We start from the raw sequence: 15,004 nt of genomic DNA, 5'->3' as shown, positions 1-15,004 counted from the left end.
CTTTGACCCTATAGACCCCCTGCAACCACTCAGGACCCTCCAGTGGACCCTATAGACCCACAGGACCCCCTCCCTTCACCCTATAGCCCCCCCCCAACCCCCAATTTTCCCTGTAGCCCCCCCACAGCTCCCAGTCTATTGCCATCACTTCAGACCTTTTATTTCCAGCCCCCACCCCCTTTTGGGGGGCACGTTGGTATGCAGGGGGGCAAATGACTGCAATGGGAGGTATGTGTGACCCCCCCAAAAAGCCCCCCCTAAATCCATTCAGGCCTCCGGTACCTCGAAGAAGCTGGAGAGGGACCTGGATGGGGGCACAAAGGGGGTTAAATTGGGGAGGGGACACCCCAAAACGGGGGCAAGGGGGTGTTGGGGGGGGTTTGGGGGGGGGGCACTTACTGCAGGAAGGCCCCTGAGAGCTCATCCACGAGGCTGCCTGGAAGGGAAAAGTGGGGTCAGGAGGTGTCGGGGAGCCCCAGAATGGGTGTAAGGGGAGGGTTCGGGGGGGGGGGGGGGGGTGGTCTTGAACCTCCTTATGGGGGTTTGGGAGCTTTTGGACCACCCAAATGGGGCTAAAGGAGGGCTTGGGAGGCCCTGGCTGAGCTATAGACGGTTGGTGGGTGCTAGAGAGGGTGGGTTGGGGGTCCGGGATCCCCCCTGTGGGGTTTGGGGGGGTTTGGGGTCTTGGACCCCTTTATGGGAGTGAAGGGGGATTTTAAGTGGGAGGGTCCTGGACTCCGCTATGGGTCTAAGGGGGTGTTGGGGAGGTGTTGGACCCCCCGACATGGGGTGGGGAGGTATTTGAGTGGGGTCTGGGGGAGGTTATGGGGTGTTGGGGGGGTTCTATGGGGGTGTAGGAGGGTTTTGGACCCTCCCAAATGGGGATGGGGGGGGGGGGTTCTGGAACCACCCATGGGGGTGAATGGAGGGGTTTGAGGGGGGTCCTGGACTCTTCTATGGAGGTAAGGGGGAAGGGGTTGGGGGGATCTGGGGGGTTAGACCCCCAAATGAATCGGGGGGGCTCTTGGGGTATTGGAGGCTCTCAGAGTGTCGGGGGGGCTTTAGGGTGGTTCTGGACCCCCCCGATGGGGCTGGAAGGGGGTTTGGGGGGGGGTGTTGGGGGTCCTGGGGGGTATTTTGGGGTGAAGGGGGTCTCACCGGGCTGACAGGCCGTGTCACACAGGAGGGGACACAGGTAACAGAACTGGCAGCCCTGGGGGGGCACAGGGGGGCATCAATAGGGGTGCCAATGGAGAGCAATGGGGCGGGGGGGGGGTGTTGGTGTTACCTCGCACTGCGGGCAGGACTCCCCCTCGGCACAGGGACAGTGACCGCAGTGCTCGCAGCGCTGGAAATCGGGGGGGTCAGAGGGAGTCCGACACCCCCGGGGGGTCCTGAGCCCCACTTTGGGACCCCCAACCCCCACTTTAATGCCCTGAACCCCCCATTGTGTTCTCAGCCTCCTCCCCCCGGGTGTCCCCCCTTTTTGGGGTGCCCCCCATCGTTGTACCCAAAGAGGGGGGGATCAGGATTGTGTCGTTTCCCCCCCCGCCCCATTACCTTGCATAAGGTGCAGTAGCGGCAGATGGAGCCGGGCTGGTACCGGCCTTCATTCTCCTCCTCCTCCTCCTCCTCTTCCTCCTCACTCCCTGTTAATGGGGTGGTGGTAATGGGGGGTGTCATCCTATATTTGGGGTGTCCCCACCACTTATAGCACCCATTGACACCCCATGGCCTGACCTTCATCCTCTTTGGAGGAGGCATCATCATCATCATCATCATCATCATCTTCATCCTCCTCCTCCTTGGAGCTGGGGGGGTCACCATGGCCGTGGGGGTGCTGGCCTTCGTTGCCATGGTGGTGGTGGCTTTCATCATCATCCCCATGGTGATGGTGGCCTTCGTCTTCATCTTCATCATCACTGAGGTGGCTGGAGTGGCCCTGAGGAGGAGGAGGATGAAGGTTGGAACCTTCATCCCCCCCCTCATGGTTGTCATGGTTGTGGCCTTCATCCTCCCCATGGGGACCATCAGAAGGGTCCTTGTTGCCATGGTGATGATGGAGGTCCCCATGGCGGGGATGCTGATGGTCTTCATCACTACGAGGATGATGATGGGGTTCCAGGTTGCCATGGTGACGATGGGGGTCTCCGTCTCCATGCTGATGATGAGGAGGGGTTCCCCTGTCGCAATGGTGATGAGAGGGGGGTTCCCTGCCGCTGTCAGCATGCTGCTGCTTCCCGTTGCCATGGTGATAACGGAGCTCCCTATGGTCACGGCCGTCGCCACCCCCGTTGCCATGGTGACGGTGGGTCCCCCCATCGCTAGAGTGACACTGGTGACCAGGGGGTTCCCCGTCACCCCCCTCGTTGCCATAACGACCCTGGGATCCCCCTTCTTCTCCACCGCGATGGGGCTGCTCCCCGTTGCCATGGCGACCATGGGGAGGGGGTTCCCCCTCCGCTTTCGCACTCCCCAACAGCAACAGCCCCAACAACAGCCCCAGGAGCCCGGTCGGGGCCATGGCGGCTGCTGCCGTGAGTGACGGGCCCGGCTGCACACCTCCCCCACCCCCCACCCCCCCCGCCCCTCCCCCCCCCATCCACTCCTTCCTCACCCCATAAGCACCCACCATGGGGGTGCAAAGGGGGGAATTTGCATGTGTGTGGGGGGGGAAAGGGGCAGCACCAGCCCCATAGATCCACTTCTAACCCTCCCATAGCAAATGGACTTGCCCCACACTTGGGGGGCAGCCCCATAAGTGGGATACAAGGGGGGGGGGAGGGTGAGAAATGGGGCTATAAATAGACGCTATTGGGGGGGGGGCAGTCACACGCTGCCGCGGGGGGTTGTGGGTAATGGGGGGGACGCAGGGACATGCGGGGGCACGAAGGACGGGGGGGGGGGTGGAAGGGGGGGGACCGGCCTTGACTTGGGGGGCAGACGGGGGTGGGGGTGCGGGATAAAGAGGGTGTTCCCCCAGTGGCGTCAGCCCCACAGCAGGATGGGGGGACCACAGGTGAGTGTGTGGGGGGCACTTGTGGGGCTGGAGGGGAAAGATGGGTACTCCCCTCCATGGGGCAGATGTGGGGCAGGGGCACCCACATCAGTGGGGCAGGAGGAAGCCATGAGGTCCCTCAGCAATAGGGCAGATGTGGGGTAGGGTGATCCCCCATCAACAGGGCAGACGGAGGCCATGGGTACTCCCATCAATGGGGCAGATGTGGGGCAGGGGGAACGGCATCTCTGGGTCACTTCTGGGGCTGCTCCATAGGTGCTGGTGCTGGTGCTGCTGACGGGGACCCCCATCGCCTTGGGGACCCCCATTGCCATAGGCAGCCCCATAGCGCTGGAGGGGCCGTTGCTTGTGGGGGACCCTATGGGGAGGGGGGCCGCTGCCGAGCGCCCCTTGTGTCGCCCCATCAACGTGACAGTGGCCCTGGAGAAGGATGAGTGTCCCCAGTGCCGGGCGGTGACAACTACAGCTTGTGGGGGCTACTGCAGGACACGGGTAGGACACGGGGCAGGGGGTGTGGGGCAGGGGCTAGGGGGTATGGGGACACAGGGGGGAATGGGGTCGTGGGGAGATACTGGGGTGCTATGGGGGGGGGGGGGGTCCCCGTCTCATCCATTCCCCCCATAGGGATCTGTGTATCCATTCCACTGGGTGCTATGGGGTTACTCTAAGGCTCTAAGGTTGCTATGGGGTGCTATGGGGTGTTATTTGGGGTGCTATGGGAGGGTCCCCATCTCATCCATTCCCCCCATAGGGGTCTGTGTATCCAGTCCACTGGGTGCTATGGGGTTACTCTAAGGCTCTAAGGTTGCTATGGGGTGCTATGGGGTGTTATTTGGGGTGCTATGGGAGGGTCCCCATCTCATCCATTCCCCCCATAGGGGTCTGTGTATCCAGTCCACTGGGTGCTATGGGGTTACTATAAGGTTCTAAGGTTACTATGGGGTGCTATGGGGTGTTATTTGGGGTGCTATGGGGTGGGGGGGGTCCCCATCTCATCCATTTCCCCCATAGGGGTCCGTGTGTCCAGTCCATTGGGTGCTATGGGGTTACTATAAGGTTCTAAGGTTACTATGGGGTGCTATGGGGTGTTATTTGGGGTGCTATGGGGCGGGGGGGGGTCCCCATCTCATCCATTCCCCCATAGGGGTCCGTGTATCCACTCCACTGGGTGCTACGGGGCTACTCTAAGGTTCTAAGGTTACTATGAGGTGCTATGGGGTGTTATTTGGGGTGCTATGGGGGGGTCCCCTGTCTCACCCCATCATTCCTTCCCCCACAGGAGCAGGTGCCCTGCAGCCCGCTGGGCGCTGTGGGTTCTATGGGTCACTCTAGGGCTCCACAGGCTTCTACAAGCATCGCCCCATGCTCAGGAGCCCGTGTACCGCAGCCCCCTGGGCGCTATGGGGCGCTACTGAGTTACTATAGGGCTCTATGGGTCCCAGCAGGGCTCTATGGGTCTCTCTGCCCACAGGAGCCCGTGTACCGCAGCCCTCTGGTCTCTATGGGGCGCTATTGAATTACTATAGGGCTCTATGGGTCCCAGCAGGGCTCTATGGGTCCCAGCAGGGCTCTGTGGGTCCCAGCAGGGCTCTGTGTCTCTCTCCCCGCAGGAGCCCGTGTACCGCAGCCCGCTGGGCTCTATGGGGCGCTATTGAGTGTCTATAAGGCTCTATGGGTCCCAGCAGGGCTCTATGGGGTGCTATTGACTGTCTATAGGGCTCTATGGGGCGCTATTGAGTGTCTATAGGGCTCTATGGGTCTCTCCCCGCAGGAGCCCATGTACCGTAGCCCGCTGGGCTCTATGGGGCGCTATTGAGTGTCTATAGGTCTCTATGGGGCTGTATTGAGTTACTATAGGGCTCTATGGGGCTGTATTGAGTGCCTATGGGGCTCTATGGGGCTGTATTGTGTGACTATGGGGCTCTATGGGTCTCTCCCCGCAGGAGCCTGTGTACCGCAGCCCGCTGGGCTCTATGGGGCTGTATTGAGTTACTATAGGGCTCTATGGGGCTGTATTGAGTGTCTATGGGGCTCTATGGGGCTGTATTGTGTGTCTTTGGGGCTCTATGGGTCTCTCCCCGCAGGAGCCCGTGTACCGCAGCCCGCTGGGCTCTATGGGGCTGTATTGTGTGTCTATGGGGCTCTATGGGGCTGTATTGTGTGTCTATGGGGCTCTATGGGGCTGTACTGTGTGTCTATGGGCTCTATGGGTCTCTCCCCGCAGGAGCCCGTGTACCGCAGCCTGCTGGGCTCTATGGGGCTGTATTGTGTGTCTATGGGGCTCTATGGGGCTGTACTGCGTGTCTATGGGGCTCTATGGGGCTGTACGGTGTGTCTATGGGGCTCTATGGGTCTCTCCCCGCAGAAGCCCGTGTACCGCAGCCCGCTGGGCTCTATGGGGCTGTATTGTGTGTCTATGGGGCTCTATGGGGCTGTACTGTGTGTCTATGGGGCTCTATGGGGCTGTATTGTGTGTCTATGGGGCTCTATGGGGCTGTACTGTGTGTCTATGGGGCTCTATGGGGCTGTATTGTGTGTCTATGGGGCTGTACTGTGTGTCTATGGGGCTCTATGGGGCTGTATTGTGTGTCTATGGGGCTGTACTGTGTGTCTATGGGGCTCTATGGGTCTCTCCCCGCAGGAGCCCGTGTACCGCAGCCCGCTGGGCTCTATGGGGCTGTATTGTGTGTCTATGGGGCTCTATGGGGCTGTACTGTGTGTCTATGGGGCTCTATGGGGCTGTGCTGTGTGTCTATGGGGCTGTACTGTGTGTCTATGGGGCTCTATGGGGCTGTACTGTGTGTCTATGGGGCTCTATGGGTCTCTCCCCGCAGGAGCCCGTGTACCGCAGCCCGCTGGGCTCTATGGGGCTGTATTGTGTGTCTATGGGGCTCTATGGGGCTGTATTGTGTGTCTATGGGTCTCTATGGGGCTGTATTGTGTGTCTATGGGGCTCTATGGGGCTGTACTGTGTGTCTATGGGGCTCTATGGGGCTGTGCTGTGTGTCTATGGGGCTGTACTGTGTGTCTATGGGGCTCTATGGGGCTGTGCTGTGTGTCTATGGGGCTGTACTGTGTGTCTATGGGGCTCTATGGGTCTCTCCCCGCAGGAGCCCGTGTACCGCAGCCCGCTGGGCTCTATGGGGCTGTATTGTGTGTCTATGGGGCTCTATGGGGCTGTATTGTGTGTCTATGGGGCTCTATGGGGCTGTACTGTGTGTCTATGGGGCTCTATGGGGCTGTGCTGTGTGTCTATGGGGCTGTACTGTGTGTCTATGGGGCTCTATGGGTCTCTCCCCGCAGGAGCCCGTGTACCGCAGCCCGCTGGGCTCGCCGCCCCAGGCCGCCTGCACGTACCAGGGGCTGCGCTACGAGCGGTGGCTGCTCGGGGGGTGCCCGCCCGGCATCGACGCCTCCGTCCCGGTGCCCGTGGCCCTCGGCTGCCGCTGCGGCCGCTGCCCCATGGCCGCTGCCGACTGCACCGTGCAGGGCCTGGGCCCGGCCTTCTGCGGGGCCCCGGCCGGCTTCGGGCCGCCCTGATGGATCCCCCCCCCCGGCCCGCAGTGGTTCTGCCCTCGGTACCGGACCCCAGCGGGATGGGGCTCAATAAAGGGACCCTGCGGGGGGTTCCCGCTGCCCGGAGGGCTCGGCTGCCGCAATGGGACGGGGGGGTCTGCTCGGGACGCCAGCGGGGGACCGGCAGCAGGAGCTGCGGGGAGCGGGGTCAGCAAAGAGGCTCTCGGGGGAGAGGGGACCGGGGAGGATATAGAGGGAAGGATCTATGGGTCAGATCTAGGGGCAGGATCTATGGGGTAGGTCTATGGGTCAGGATATGTAGGGAAGGATCTATGGGTCAGATCTAGGGGCAGGATCTATGGGGTAGGTCTATGGGTCAGGATATGTAGGGAAGGATCTATGGGTCAGATCTAGGGGGCAGGATCTATCGGGCAGGATCTATACGGAAGGATCTATGGGGCAGGATCTATAGGGCAGGATCTATGGGTCAGGATATATAGGGAAGGACCTATGGGTCAGATCTAAGGGGCAGGATCTATGGGTCAGATCTATGGGGTGGATCTACAGGGCAGCTATAAAAGGGAGAATCTATGGGTCACACCTTATCCCACACCTCCTCCTCGGCATCAAGGGCACTGCACATATTGGGGTTCATGGCTGCATTGGAGACCAGGATGTCAAAGCCCCCATAAGCGCCAAGGCCTGGGGGTGGGGGGCGGGGGGATGGACCCATAAGTGTGGGGCTGGGACCCACAAGTGCCCCCATTGACACCCTACAGAGCTCACCTTATGCACGAGTGCCTGCTGGTCCTGGGGCTGCCCCACTGGACACACGCAGCCGCTCACATGCTCCAGCACCGGCGCCCACAGCCATGCCAGCGCCGCCTCCATGTGCTCGGCCAGCTGCGAGCTCAGCACCACGCAGGCGCCCACCCCGCTCAGCGCCGCCAGCCCGATGCTGCAGGGGGGGCAATGGGGCACTATGGGGCGCGATGGGGCGCTATGGGGCTCTATGGGGTCTCTGTGGGTGGCTATGGGAGGGCACAGGCAGCGGGTTGCCGTGTGTCCGGCAGGGGGCGGTATAGTGCCGCAGGGGGCGGGGTCAGCCAAGGCCACGCCCCCTCTGCTCTATGGGGGCTTTATGAGCGTCCTGGTTTAAACCCAACCACGCAGCTCCTTCACTCGCTGCCCCCCTTCTTGCCCTCCCCCTGCTCCCGGAGGGACGGAGAGGGGAATGGAAAGGAATGGAACCGCCACGGGTTGAGATAGGAACAGTTCAGTAACTGAGGTATCACACAAACCACTGCTGCTACCACCGATGGTAATAATGACAAAGGAAATAACAAGGGAAGAGAATACAACGCCTCAACACCAGCCGACCGATAACTCGCCCCACTCCCCCCAGCCGAGCACCGACCTCGTCCAACCCTGCAGTGAACTCACCCTTCCAAGTAACTACCCCTTACATCCTGGCCATGCCGTGCTGTGCTATGGATACCTCTTTGGTCAGTTGGGGTCAGGGGTCCTGCCTCTGCTTCCTCCCAGCCTCCCCTCCTCCCTGGCAGAGCATGAGGCTCACAAAGTCCTTGGCCAGACCAAACATTCGAGCAGCAACTGAAAACATCGGCATTATCAGCACTGTGCCCAGGCCAAAAATCAGAACACAGCACTGTACTAGCTGCTAAGAAGGAGAAAAATGACTGCTGCTGCTCAACCCAGGACATTATCCACCCCTTATTCCATACCATTCACGTCATGCTCAGATCCCACATCTTCAATATGCCATCACTCTTACATATAGATATACATCTACATACACACAGAGAAAAAGATCATTTCTTAGTGCATGGACCAGTCCATGTAAAGCTGCTGAGTCCATCTGGTCCATGATGTCAGGCTCCATCTCTTGTTACAGTCTCTCAGAGCAGGAGAGGCTGTGTGCAGTGTTCACACTCGTGAATAACCTGGGCAATAGTGTCCATTGCTAAGTCCACCCCTCGATTATGAGTCCATCTCTATGTTGCATCTCTGCCCTGATGGCCTAAAGAGTCATGGCCCACCGGGCTCAAAATAATTCACTGTCCCCTTCAGCAGTTTCTGCAGCTTGGTGCTGGGGACCCCATAGAGCCGCCTTCCATCTCCGATGCTTCCACAGCACTGGAGGGGCCCAGTGGACCAGATACTTGCTCATCCTGTCCCACACACCCTGCCACTCACGGCTGTCCAGCCTTGGGGAAGATCTCTCGTTCCCCCCATATTGTGGTCTAACCCCAGACAAGACCCAAACCCGACTCTGCTTAACTTCTGAGATCAGACAAAATGGTCGTGGGTAGAACACCCTCTGTGTGTGTGCCACCAGGCTGATCCCCATCACAACCAGCAGGCAGGTCCCAAGGGTACCCACAGGCCATTCGAACCCTTCAGAACTCTCCAATGACGCTGCTGTGCTTGTCCCTGGGGCTGGTGCAGCTGCTGTGCCTGCCGGCTCTCCCACCACCAGCTTCTCTTTCCCTGGGCACAGCTCTTCCTCCCCTGCCCTGCTGGGAGATGCTGCGGGGACTCCTGCATCCTCCCGGGGCTCGGCGGGCGGCTGCTCTCGGTCATCCCGGGGCTCCGTTCCTCCGCGGGGCTCGGCCCCTCCGCGGGGCTCGGCCCCTCCGCGGGGCTCGGCTCCTCGGCCGCCTCCTCCGCTGCTCGGCAGCCGCCTCTTCCCTGGCCTCCGGCCCCGCTTCGGCCGCCGCCGGCTCCCGGGGCCGCTCCCCCTCGGCTCCCCGCAGCCTCACGAAGACGGAGGCGAGGACAAGGGCCAGGGCGGTGCAGAGCAGCGGGACGGCCGGGTACAAGTCCACGGCCACGGCCATCACACCCTGCTGCCGGAGCCCACCCGTATTACAAGCCATTGCCATAAAGCACAGTGAAACAAGAATCATAGAAGCATAGAATAGTTAGGGTTGGAAAGGACTTCAACATCATCCAGTTCCAACCCCCTGCCATGGGCAGGGACACCTCACACTAAACCATCCCACACAAGGCTACATCCAACCTGGCCTTGAACACTGCCAGGGATGGAGCACTCACAACCTCCCTGGGCAACCCATTCCAGTGCCTCACCACCCTAACAGGAAAGAATTTCCTCCTTAGATCCAATCTAAACTTCCCCTGTTTAAGTTTGAACCCGTTACCCCTTGTCCTGTCACTACAGTCCCTGACAAAGGGTCCCTCCCCAGCAACCCTATAGGGCCCCTCCAGATACTTGAAGGCCACTATGAGGTCTCCACGCAGCCTTCTCTTCTCCAGGCTGAACAGCCCCAACTTCCTCAGCCTGAACCTTAACCCAAGCCCCACACTTGATAAACACTATCACAGCAAATACCGGCTCTAAGTAATGTACAGCACTCTGAACCTGTGAGATCAAGAGGAACACCTTTGAGAGCCAATAAATCAGCATTGTGACGAATGACTATTAATCCGGTCATCTCTGTTGTTATCTCAACCCTTCGAGCCCCATGTTGGGTGCCAAAAAGAACTGTCCTGGTTTAAACCAATCCACACAGCTCGTCCACTCACCCCCCCAGGACACTCCCTCAGTTTCTATGGCCGGAGGTGTTATTGGCCTACCGGGCAGAAAAGAATTTCTATTAGAGTGTATAATTTGTAATATAGATAAATAAGCCTTCTTGTTATGATAATGCATAATAATTTTAATTATAAATTATTATTAAATGTGACGGCTAGAGTTAGGGTCAGGAACAGGGGTTTAGGTCAGGGATAGGTAGGGTTTAGGGTTAGGGTGAGGGTTTGACAAAGATCACAGCATCACAGGAGGGAGGGGGCAAGGACATGCGGAGTTTGGGGGATGCCAGTGGAGTTTTGGGGGCTCAGGAGATGTTTTAGGGTGTCTTTTGGGTGTTGTGAGGTTGTTTGGGGTTTTTTTTTGAGGTGTTCCAGTGGTGTTTCTGGTTGTTATGGGTGTGTTTTAGAGTGCTCCATTAGAGCAGGATGCTCCAAGCCCCTGTGTCCAACCTGGCCTTGAACACCGCCAGGGATGGGACAGCCACAGCTCCTCTGGGCACCCTGTGCCAGCGCCTCAGCACCCTCACGGGGGAACAATGCCTTCCTAATGTCTGATACAAATCTGCCCTCTTTCAGTTTATAGCCATTCCCCCTTGTCCTATCCCTACGGGTTCTTGCAAACACCCCCTCTCCAAATTTCTTGTCAGCTCTGTTTAGGTATGGGCTTTGTAAGGTCTCCCTGGAGCCTTCTCTTCTCCAGGCTGAACAAGCCCAGCTCTGTCAGCTGTCATCACCAGAGACGTGCTCCACCCCTTAGAGCATCTTTGTGACCCTTCATAAGCCCCTCATTGTAGGATCATAAGAGAACAGAGGCTGGGAGGTTGGAAGGGACCCCAGGAGGTCTTAAGTCCAGCCCATCAGGAACAGGATCAGAGCAAGAGGTTCAAGGCTTGATTCAGTCTGAGCTGGAAATCCCCAAGGCCAGAGACTGCACAGCCTGTCTGGGTGACCTGATGCAGCACTTGCCTGAGCCTAGGGGAACAAGGTTTCCTTCTGTCCTGGCTGAACCTCTCCTCTGTCACTATCCCCCCTTTCCTTTTGTCCTCTCAGCAGGCACCATGGCGAGGAGCCTGGCTCTGTATTCTCCATGTCCTCCTTGCCGCTGCAGGCAGCCAGTGCCCGGCAGCCTTCACTTCCCAAGATCCCAGGTCCCCATCAGCCTTCCCTCCTCCGGGCTGGACAAGCCCAGCTCCCGCAGCCTATCCCCACAGGCACCGTGCTCCAGTCCCTCCTGTCCTGAGGGGCTGTTGCTAAACCCACTCCTTCTTGCCAGTAGCGTTCCTGAACTGGGGATCTGAAACGTGGATGGAGTATTCCAGAGCATCCCTTCCCTTGTTCTCCTGCCGTGCTCCTGGTCATACAGCCCGCGATGCTGCTGTCCTGCCTTGCTGCCAGGGCACACGCTGCCTCCTGGCCAGCTCCTGCCCACTGAGATCCTTCCCATGGGCAGCTCCCAGCCAGGCAGCCCCAGCCTGTGCCATTGCAGGGCAGTCCCCTGCAGGGACCCCTGTGTTCCCTGCCCTCCTGCCCACAACACCCTGTGGGGTCTGCAGCTGCCCCAGTGCCATCCCATCTCCACACACCAGCACAACAGCCCTGGTCCTTGGGCTCCTCAAGAGCTGTTCCTGTGCCAGTCCCAGAGCTGGAGCAGCCAGAAAGCTGATCTCATTTCCCTTCGTTTCTGCCATGTGAGGACAGAGCACAGAGAAGAAGTTGCTGCAGCATCATTTAGTTTACTCAAATACAGTGAGAGAGCTTCACTGACAGAAAGTCTGTGGGTCACAAAACACGAGCGGCTACTTAAGCAAGAGGGGATGAAAATTGACATTTCTATGAAGACAACATCATCACAAATTGAAACAGGAAAACAAATGTAAAGCAGCAAAGACAGATGCGGCCTGTCATGAATTACACTGGGAGCCCTTTGCAGAGGACAGCAGGCAGTGTGTGGCTGCTGAAACACATCCAGTCACCAGCTTCCTCACAGCAACCTTGAGCTCCTGGTTCCTCAGGCTGTAGATGAGGGGGTTCACTGCTGGAGGCACCACCGAGTACAGCACTGACACCACCAGATCCAGGGACGGGGAGGAGGTGGAGGGGGACTTCAGGTAGGTAAATGCTGAAGTGCTGACAAGCAGTGAGAGCACGGCCGGGTGAGGGAGGCACGTGGAAAAGGCTTTGTGGCGTCCCTGCTCAGAGGGGATCCTCAGCACGGCCCTGAAGATCTGCACATAGGACCCCACAGTGAAAACAAAACAGCCGAGTCCTAAAAAGACACTTAGCACAAGAAGCGCAACTTCCCTGAGGTAGGAGTGTGAGCAGGAGAGCTTGAGCATCTGGGGGATTTCACAGAAGAACTGCTCCACAGCATTGCCTCGGCAGAGGGGTAGTGAAAATGTATTGGCTGCGAGCAGCAGAGCAGTGAGAAACCCAGTGCCCCAGGCAGCTGCTGCCATGTGCACACAAGCTCTGCTGCCCAGGAGGGTCCTGTAGTGCAGGGGCTTGCAGATGGCCACGTAGCGGCCGTAGGCCATGACAGTGAGAAGATAAAACTCAGCTGCAAAGAAGACAAAGAGCTGTGCAACACAACCTGTGTAGGAGATGGCCCTGGTGTCCCAGAGGGAATTGGCCATGGATCTGTGGACAGTGGTGGAGAAGCAGCCCATGTCCAGCAGGGAGAGGCTGAGGAGGAAGAAGTACATGGGGGTGTGGAGGTGCTGGTCACAGGCTGTGCTGGGGATGATGAGGCCGTTGCCCAGGAGCGCAGCCAGGGAGATGCCCCATGTCCTGGGTTCCACAGTAGCAGTTATTTTTTCTCCCCCTTAGGAGCTAGTACAGTGCTGTGTTTTTATTTTTTGGCCTGGGAACAGCGCTGATAACGCCGATGTTTTCAGTTGCTGCTCGAATGTTTGGTCTGACCAAGGACTTTCTGAGCCTCATGCTCTGCCAGGGAGGAGGGGAGGCCGGGAGGAAGCAGAGACAGGACACCTGACCCAAGCTAGCCAAAGAGGTATTCCATACCACAGCACGTCATGCCCAGGATGTAATGGAGAGGGTCCCAGAAGGGCTGAGGGACTGCAGGGTTGGACGAGGTATCGGTCGGTGCTCGGTTGGGTGGGGTGGGGGAGTTATTGGTCGGCTGGTGTTGAGGTGTTGTATTCTCTTCCCTTGTTATTTCTTTTATCATTATTATCAATGGTGGTTGCAGTAGTGGTTTGTGTTATACCTTAGTTACTGAACTGTTCTCAACCCGTGGGAGTTACATTCTTTCAATTCTCCTTCCCATCCCTCCAGGAGCAGGGGGAGGGCAAGAAAGGAGGGGGGGTGGAGCGAGTGAACGAGCTGTGTGGTTGGGTTTAAACCACGACACACAGTTTAAAATGAATTGTCGCCAAGATCCATGGATTTGTGATGGGCAAGCACTATGGCCTAACTAAAACCTGAAACCCACAGCACAGACTTGAAGAAGCTCTTCTACCTGCAGGGCTGAGTAAGCACAGCACTTTCTAAGATTAAGTCCTGTTCTTACTAGTGTTGTTCACAGTTTACAGATGTGCAGCGTATTCTTTCGCTATTTAAAAAGGGAAAGTAATTTGTCAGGCGTGTGGCACAGGAAATCTTCACCATAAACACTGTGAGACTTGTGCAAGCAAGCTGCCTGAAATACAGACACTGGGGATTCTTCCATCAATCACACTAGGCTTAATCAAATAAAAGCACAAAGTTCTTTTTCTCTGGAAAACTGAGGCCATAGCCCTGTGTCCCTGTTATAAAAGCAAAGCTTCCCTCCCTCATGGGCTATTCAAGGCGGTACTCCCACAGATCCTCCATCATGAATGTCCAGCCAAACAGAAGCACGGTTTTGAGTCCCTCCTGTGTAAGTCAGGATTGTGTGTGCCATTGTGAAAGCTCAGAAGGCTTTTAGAAAATGGGTATTCTTGGCTCCAAGGGAGTGTTGTTTGTGCTCAGATTATTTTCAATTGCAGTAGAAAACTTGAGTGTCTACATCAGGAAGACAATTTTTGTTGTTTTCCATTATTTTGTGAAAATAAAATATTCTTTTATATTATTTCTCTTACCTCCATTTGCATCTCCATCTCTGCGTGCATACAGCTCCTCTGCTTGGATTTGGCTGTGACTGTCTAAAGGATGGGAAATAGCTGAGAGTTAATTCGTTCTCATGACTGAGAGTCACACCACCTTATGGTTTTGTCACAGTGTATTTGGCCGCGGTGCCTGGTCAATTGTGGAGAGCTTTGCAAAGGACTGGCTGCGTGGCAGAGGCCATGCAGATGGTGATACGCTGCAGCTGGTGCAAATCTCAGATGGAAAAGCACAAGGGAGCAAGATGAGTGCGCCCTGGAGATAAACCACAGCAGAAGCAGAACAATAATTAAGTTTGTGACCTTCAAGTTGCTTAATGTTTATCTTACTGACCAGACTCCTTGTCCCTGATCCAATTTTGTGCCCTGTTTTGCTGAATTTCTTTACTGTATCTTTAACCAATAATCTTGTAACATGTAAAAGCTATAAACCAATGATATTGTAACATGCAAAAGCTATAAGCTACTAATCTCTCTGTAATCAAACTATAAACATGCAAGCAAGGTATATAAGCATCCAGCTGCTTAGCAAGAGACGAGACTTCTAAAGCAAGTTATGCTCGTGTCTCCCAGCTCTTTGCGACAGTCAATGATCTCAGTGCGGCCAACACGGAGATGATGAGATACTGCACAGCCCCATGAGTAAACAGTGAGAGAGCTGGCATAAAGCCCCTTGTGTTTCTAAGGGTATTAAAGCAGGAGCCTCTTGTAGCTGGATCTGAAGCCTCACCTATGGGTGGATGAACCTCATAGGAACTTTCCCAATTACCCGAGACTCCCGCCATCGGCTGCA

General features: G+C 57.1%; 2 protein-coding genes and 1 long non-coding RNA gene across 3 annotated transcripts; 1 reads left to right on the top strand and 2 right to left on the bottom strand.

Moving 5' to 3' along the window:
- Positions 1-223: 223 nt before the first annotated feature.
- Positions 224-1,244, bottom strand: LOC136006953 (uncharacterized). The gene is made up of 3 exons (XR_010609361.1): positions 1,159-1,244; positions 400-436; positions 224-304 (listed from the first exon to the last, which is right to left on the bottom strand). It is a non-coding gene; the product is annotated as an uncharacterized LOC136006953 (long non-coding RNA).
- Positions 1,245-3,004: 1,760 nt separating this feature from the next.
- On the top strand, positions 3,005-6,629 carry LOC136006951 (lutropin subunit beta-like). Its single transcript, XM_065664956.1, has 3 exons — positions 3,005-3,019; positions 3,275-3,511; positions 6,323-6,629. Exons 1-3 carry the CDS (start codon positions 3,005-3,007, stop codon positions 6,557-6,559), a joined length of 489 nt encoding a protein of 162 aa, XP_065521028.1. The 3' UTR covers positions 6,560-6,629.
- Positions 6,630-12,009: 5,380 nt separating this feature from the next.
- LOC136006952 (olfactory receptor 14J1-like) lies at positions 12,010-12,882 on the bottom strand. The gene has a single exon (XM_065664957.1). It carries the CDS (start codon positions 12,808-12,810, stop codon positions 12,010-12,012), a length of 801 nt encoding a protein of 266 aa, XP_065521029.1. The 5' UTR covers positions 12,811-12,882.
- Between the last annotated feature and the right edge of the window lie 2,122 nt (positions 12,883-15,004).

This window comes from Lathamus discolor, unplaced genomic scaffold, assembly GCF_037157495.1.
Source record: "Lathamus discolor isolate bLatDis1 unplaced genomic scaffold, bLatDis1.hap1 Scaffold_82, whole genome shotgun sequence".
In the NCBI taxonomy this organism is placed as follows: domain Eukaryota; kingdom Metazoa; phylum Chordata; class Aves; order Psittaciformes; family Psittacidae; genus Lathamus; species Lathamus discolor.
Note: the sequence above shows the minus strand (reverse complement) of the source record. Positions and strands in the feature narration are given on the sequence as shown.